This window comes from Rattus norvegicus, chromosome X (assembly GCF_036323735.1).
Source record: "Rattus norvegicus strain BN/NHsdMcwi chromosome X, GRCr8, whole genome shotgun sequence".
Lineage (NCBI taxonomy): Eukaryota > Metazoa > Chordata > Mammalia > Rodentia > Muridae > Rattus > Rattus norvegicus.
This window is the reverse complement of record NC_086039.1, coordinates 131,766,170-131,773,564: the sequence shown is the minus strand read 5'-3', so window position 1 is coordinate 131,773,564 and position 7,395 is coordinate 131,766,170. Positions and strand designations below refer to the sequence as shown.

Below are 7,395 nucleotides of genomic sequence, written 5' to 3'. Positions count from 1 at the left end.
CATTCAAACATATGCACTTTGAGGGGTATTTTTATTCAAACCACCACATATACTATATATCCTATTACTTTTGTGCATTATAAATACATAGTATAGTTATATCTCCCCATTTGTTCTGTTTCTCCGAAGAACTTCATTAGATCTGTTATATAAAACCCATATTGACTTTTACATGTTCTTCTTCACTAGACTTTAACCTTCCTGAGCTGACAGTCCAGTGGTCAGAGAAGAAAAATATTCATGTTGGAGGAAATGCAGTAACTGTCTTTGTCTCTATGACTGCTGAGAAATATGATCTTGTACAGAAACTCCATTTCTCTCCATGACTGCCAAGAAACATGATCTTGTCCATCGAACGATACTTCTGGATTAGAAGATTAAAAACTCATTGGCTCCAGTTATGCTAACTACTACCTGAGACTTGGAAAAGTGATTTAACTTTCTTAGAACTTGTGTTTTCAAATCAGTGCAATTGGGCTACAAGTTTCTGCATTGGCTGTCTTGTAAGAGTAGTTAAAGGTCTGGAAATGGCCCAATAGTTAAGATAACTTGCTGCTCTTCTGAAGGACCTGTGTTCAGATCCTGACACTGACAGTGAATGGTTCACAGTTACCAGTTACTCCAGCTCCAAAGGATCTGACACCCTCTGGCCTACTTGGGTACTCATGCATGCACATGTGGCATACACACAACTACATACATATACACATAAAATAAAAACAAATATTTTTAAAAAAGAATTGCTAAAAATGAAATGAAATTTTCAGGTAAATGGATGCAAGCAGAAAATATACAGAATAAGCTATGCCAGATCCAGAAGGAGAAATGCTCTATGTTCTCTTACTTGTAGATCATAGCTCTGAATCTTTTGATTTGAGTACACAATATGAGGTAAGTGAGTAAGTCAGGGAAGTAGCAAGGCATCATGGAGAGGGGCAATAAAGAACTCTAGAAGAGGGGATAGTAAAAGGCATAGGATAGTATGAAAAATGTAATGGGTAAAACAGAGACTTTAACTGGGGAAGTTGTAGAAAGGACAATATAGGGAGGGGAGGGAAGGAGTGATATATAACACCAAGGATGTTTGAAAAAGCCATAGGGAAACATATTATAAACTTACTTTAAACACTCATATATGGTGTGTGTGTGTGTGTGTGTGTGTGTGTGTGTGTGTGTGTTTCATGACACAAACATGCATTCAGTTTTATTCACAAAACAGCCTGGTTTCCTAAAACAATACAAACAGCATGTTCCTCAGCAGGGAGCTGGCCACAGGCAGGGGGCCCCTGGGCACCCACCCCTACCAGCAGGGGACCACGCAAAGAAGCCCTTTCTTCTGCTGCTGTGAGCAAGGCTGGAAAAAAGAGGGCTCATTTTTTCTAGGGGAAGTAGCCAGGATCAGAAATACTGAGATGTGGGCTCCCCAGATCTCAGCGGATCAACGAATGAATAGCATTTTCATCTCTCCAAAAATCCGTCACTGTTGGGGCGGGGGCGTCCCAGTCAGGGGACGATGGGTGCGACATGGTCCGACCTGGGTCAGGAACTCCCAGTCCCAGTGGGCTCTGGCCGCTCTGCACACGTGGACAGATACAGAGGGGCTTCTACACGGTGCGATCAACATTTCCTTTATAAACATGAGTGGATTCTCCAGGCAAACTACGCACTATTTCATGGTTGGAAAGAATCAAAGGAAGTTTAAAATGAGAGCGGAGTTAAAACTGTGCTAAATTACAGTAGTGCTTATTAGTAACTAGATTGCAAAAGGTTACAGAAAATTTACATTCTCTACACAAAAACAGCATCTCCCGCACAGACAACATTGACACTGACACAGGAAGGAGACTGATTGTCCATTCTTTGCCCAGGAAGTCTCAGTACTTTATAGATTCGTCTTTACCTCTCTTGTTGTTTGTTGATGTTCTGAAAAGGCAGTTAAATTTTTTTCTTTTTCTTTTTATACTAGGGACGTGGAGATGTTAAAACGACAACTATATATATATATATGAATATATATGCATATATATATATATATATGAATGAAATCTGTGAGAGAATATTTTTGGTTCTAAAGACGGGTGCATCCGTTTGTCTTCGCCCGAATCCCTTGCCGGAGACCACGCAGGCTGTGACATTGCACGACGGAGAGGGCAGCTTTGGGTTCCCGGCCGTCACTGAAATCAGTGAAACCACTGGAAGGCAGCTCCCGACGAAAGCATCACCTTCTGGCAGGGCGGGAGACAAAAACAAGGAGAGAGTTCAGTCAGGGTCCCGGTGGGCCTGGTGCAAGATGCTCCCCGTGGCCGGCTCAATGACGGAGGAACGGGCATGGAGAACGAATGGCCAGTTACCCGGATGAGTTCCTGTCATCTTGGCCAGGCCAGGTTGGCCAAAGAAGAAGCCATGACCCGCTGGGCTACCCAAAGGCCCAGAGCACCCAGAGGCCTCCTGAGCCACTCAGGTGCCCAAAGGCACCTAGCACCAGGTGGCTGTAGTCTACCTGGGGCCACAGCTGCAGTCTGCCAAGTGAGTGTGAGCACTGCTCTGTGCATGTGACGGGAAAGCAGCCAAGTCTATGATGAGGGGATGCCTACAGGGCGGGTGTCCACATGGGTGTCCGCACTGGAGTGGGTGCCCCGGTGTGCTGGTAGGTAAGCAAGACACACGAGAGGCTGCGGTCAGAAAGGTGGCCAAAAGGCCTTGACTAGGATGCCGTTCCAACCATTATGGTGTCAGGCCTACTTGCAAGAGGAGTGGAGACTGGTGGGCAGGAATGGCAACTTGCCAAGCTGCTTGTGAACTCAGCTAGTTTACCCCAGCTGGGACACAGAGCCAGGCTCTGCTTGCTACAAGGGCAGGCGATCCCTGCAGATACACCGAGCGCAGTTATGAATGAGATGCTTCTTCCTACCTGCAGGCAGGGCAGCCAGCACCGAGACTGCTCTATCTTGGGGAGCTTTGGTTGGGGGTGGGGGCAGGGTGGGGTTGGGAGTTTAACAACACATGACTCTTCTCAAGGCCACAGGGTCCATAGATAAAACCCCTCAGATGGGGTTAGGGACAAAACCAGTCTTAGGTTACAGACTAGATGCTTTAGTACATGTCTAGGAGATAGAAACTTGGTACCTATGTGGAGATATCTGACACAGGCCCTAGGAGGGGCATCAGAGTCCCAGGGCCTCACTGGGAACGCCAGGCCCCTACCTGCAAACCATGGCTTGCTGGCATCTCAGGATGTGGCTCTGACTTTTAGGGCAGTGAACAGGTATCTTGCAGCCAGACCTCCAGGCCCTAGGGGCTGGGTATCCCCCACACTTGCAGGCAGGAAAGGTGGGCTCCAGGACTCAGGGGTAGGTATGGACCGCCAGACAGATGGGAGAGCCCGCACACCTCCCTCTACGGTGCTGTTACCTCCAGAGCAGCGGAAGGCTTCTTTTTGAGTTCTTCACACTTTCTGAATTTGCAAATCTGATGGCCAGTCTTTCGGTTCCTACAACTGCTGCACTGCTCGCAGTTGATGCGCCGCCGGCAGGGCGCACACATGCCGCAGCGTTTCCGCTTCTTCTTGCCCGAGCTGATGGCAGAAGCCAGCTCTCCCTGCATGGGGTACTCGGCCAGGCCAGCCATGTGCAGCGCACTCTCAGCCAGGAACACACCGGCTGGGGTCATGATGAAGAGGCCTGGATTGATGGGGAAAGCGCCCAGGTAAGGGAAGTCGGACTGGCCATTGAGGGCTTCGGCGCCCGCCACAGCCTCCATGTCGGGCAGGCCGGCACCCGCCTCGCTCATCAGTGGCAGGTGTTCCTGCACCACGCGCTTTAGCATCTCCGTGGACTGTGCGAACTGCTGCAGCGTCAGCTGTCCCTCGGCTGCCAGCTCTGTGGCCCGCTCTGCCTTGCTTAGCAGGCTGGTCACAGCACCACTTTTGTGCTTTGAGGTAGGGTTGCTTTTGTCCACCGCCCTGGCCGCAGCCAGGTCATGACCATTGGCCAATAGGGAGGCTGCGGCTGCGGCAGCCTTGTCAGCAGACTCCCCTCCCATCATGCTTCCGGCGCCACCACTGCTACCAGAGGAGTAGTGGGAGAGTGGGCAGGAGCGACGCAGGCTCTTGTTGAGGGGTTCACTGATGATTCCACTCTTGTTCCGACGCTCAGGGGGCGGGGCATCGTCTGCCACTGAGGCCGGTGCCCTGGCAGCCACCGTGGCACTTTTGTCTGTTCCTCCTGCCTTTTGGCCACTGCCACTGCTGCTATTGGTGTTACTGCTGCTGCTACTGCCACCGGCGTCCTGGGAGCCACCGCCGAGGCTCGACATGGTGGGGCCGAGGCCCAGACCCCGCGGCTGGGAGAGCCTGCAAACTGCTGCTGGGAGCTCAGAGTTGAGCGTGTAGCCCGGCTGCCCACAATACAGATGCCCGGAGGGCCTCACTCAGGGTAGGCGCATGGTCAGGTGTCCGCGTGGAATCGTCTTTACTCTGAACTTCGGGGGAACCCGCGCCGCCAAACTTTCCACGGACTTGTGGCGAACTCCGGCCCCGGCTGCGCACCGTGTGTGTGTATTTTTAATTGAGTTATGCCACATGGGATGGTGATGCTTTCCCCAAGAGCCATGTACTAGCTAACCTCAGTGCCTGGTATAGGACCCCCCCATAAGTTGTTGGCTGGGAGTTTACAAGCAAGAGTCTCCTAAAATCATATGCACTATTATCATTGTCCAATGATAACACCCAATGGCTGGATATATACCACAGGGCTTCAAGGAATCAAGTTGAAACTGTCATGGAAGTCTTGTTATTGACCACTAGCCTTCATATTTCCAGAGGGTCTTATGCTGGCTGTCAAGAGTATAGAACAATCAATAGTCTTATACAACAGTAGAGCCTATGAGCTACAGCAATGAATGGCCCCAAAAGATGTCTTCAATGTTTCAATACTGGCTTTTTTATATGGGGAGTAATCAATATTGGTCTAACTTAGGCCTACTTAACAGGAGAGAAATAATGGCTGGTACTAACAGGAGAAGCATAATGGCTGGTACTGTAAACCTAGCTAACTACCCACAGCTAGAGAAGTAAAAGAATCCTAGAAGAGAACCTACTACAGCCATTTTCCTAAACTAATGCAATATCTAACCACAATCTAAATATTTGTTCTTATGTCCACATGTAAGTGTAGATTTCACCCTTCATCAAAGAAGCTTCCTTTTTAAAACAAATAGAGACTATTGCAAAGATCTACAGCAAATCAAAAAGCAAGGGATAAGAGAACTTGGGATGTTAAGCCCCAACTGAGACATCTATAATGCAAGCTCTACACCTAAGACTCAGGGAACATTGTATAAAGGGGAGTTGAAAGATGTCAAGAGCTAGTGGACCAAGATAGTTGCAAGACAGGTTCCTCCAGGATGTCACGAAAAATCTACCCATGATTTCTTCACAGTATGGTTGCCTGAACATGACTGGACTGGCATAATGCCATCAAGTTATATGCCAATATAGATAGGGGAAATTTCACAATGTCTTGCTCCTAGATGAACTGTAGGTGCTCAATGGCTACTAAGAGAGGAGAATCAGTTTTCCTCCAGGAGTGTGTGTGTGTGTGTGTGTGTGTGTGTGTGTGTATGTGTGTGTGTGTGTGTGTGTGTGTGTGTGCATGTATGTGTGTGTGCATATAAAGAAAGAAAGAAAAAAAGGTGATGAATTTGGGAAGAGGAATTATGGTAGGATTTGAAGTAGATGGGAGGAGTGGGGTGATATAAATACAGTGCTCATGTATAAAGTTCTCATGAAAATTTTAAAGCCATTTAAATGGTCAAAAGAGCCATTAGATGTGAGCAGTTAATGTGTCAAGGCTGAATACAGGTAAGGTCTTAAGTTTTAAATTTGAGATCGTCCTCATTGATTCACATTTGAATGTTCAATCTCCGGCTTGTGGTGCTATCTTGAAGGCTATGGAGCCTCTAGGAGGATCATTCTGGCTTGCAGAAGTGGGTCTCTAGAAGTGGTCACTTGAAGACTTTAACTCTGCTTCTAGTTTGCCATCTCTGCTACTGGTCCACCATTGTGTAAATAGGTGGTCACCATGTGTTCCCACCACCATTAACTGAGCTGTTTTCCTATGCCTTCCCTACCACTATAGACTGGGATCCTCTGAAACTGTGAAATCAAATAAAGCAGGTATTTTGTCTCAATGTTGAGAAAAGCAACTAATTTTAAAATAGTTTAAAATTTTTATTATTTAATTATTTTATTTATTTATCCCTAAATGCTGCCCCCTGGATCCATCTTGCAGAGTTCTTTTCCCATTCCCCCTCCTCTTCTGAGAGGACAGTCCTGACCCCAGGATACCTTCTACCCTGAGACATCAAGTCTCTACAGGATTAGGCACATCCTCTTCTATTCAGGCCAGACAAGGCAGCCTCTGCTACATATGTTTTGGGCCTTGGGCCAGCTCATGTATGTTCTTTGGTTGGTGGGTCAGTCTCTGGGAACTTCTAGGGGTCCAGGTTAGTTGACACTGTTGGTCTTCCTATGGGATTGCCATCCCCTTCAGTTCCTTCAATCCTTGTTCTCTTTCATAGGGGTCCCTAACCTCTATCTCATGCTTGGCTGAGAGTATCTGCATCTGTCTCAGTCAACCTCTGGGTAGAGCCTCTCAGAGGATAGCCATTCTAGGTTCCGGTCTGCAAGCACAGTATAGCATCACTAATAGTTCAGGTATTGATGCCCAGCCATGGCATGGATCCCAAGTTGGGCCAGTAAATGATCAGCTAATCCTTCTGTCTCTGCTCCATTTTTGTTTCTAAATTTCTTTTAGATGGGAGGAATTTTGGGTCAAAAGTTTGTAGCTAGGTTGGTGTCCCCATTAGAGGTCCTATCTGGCTACTGGAGGTAGTCTCTTCAGGTTCCATCCCCAACTCTTTGAGATTTCAGCTAAGGTCACCCCCATCCTAGGTCTCTGAGACTTCCTAGAGATTCCCTCAGCCCCAAACCTAGGTAGCTACAGATTTCCATTCATTTTCCTGGTCATCTGGGCCTCTCTCCTGTCTCTCCCCAAACCTGACACTGCTCCCCTCTCTCACTTAGATCCCTCCTCCCTCTGCTTCCCACAACTATTTTGTTCCCTCTTCTAAGTGGGATTTATGCCCCCTCACATGGGTCTTCCTTCTGGTTTAACTTCTTTGAAGTTTATGGGAATGTATCATGGGTATTCTGTAATTTTTGCTAATATCTACTTATCTGTAAGTACATACCATGTATGCCTTTTTGGATACAAAATAGTTTTGTGGCTTAATTTCAGAGTAAAAGATTTTCTGGCTTTCCACAAACTGCCTTCACCTATGGATTAAAAAAGACTTAAATTATCCCTGCAGGATAGAGACAAATGAATATTTATT

General features: G+C 47.3%; 1 protein-coding gene across 1 annotated transcript; it reads right to left on the bottom strand.

The window, feature by feature from the left end:
• Nucleotides 1–2,960: 2,960 nt before the first annotated feature.
• Nucleotides 2,961–4,447, bottom strand: Cxxc5l1 (CXXC finger protein 5 like 1). Its single transcript, XM_006257539.5, has one exon. It carries the CDS (start codon nucleotides 4,312–4,314, stop codon nucleotides 3,397–3,399), a length of 918 nt encoding a protein of 305 aa, XP_006257601.3. The 5' UTR covers nucleotides 4,315–4,447; the 3' UTR covers nucleotides 2,961–3,396.
• Between the last annotated feature and the right edge of the window lie 2,948 nt (nucleotides 4,448–7,395).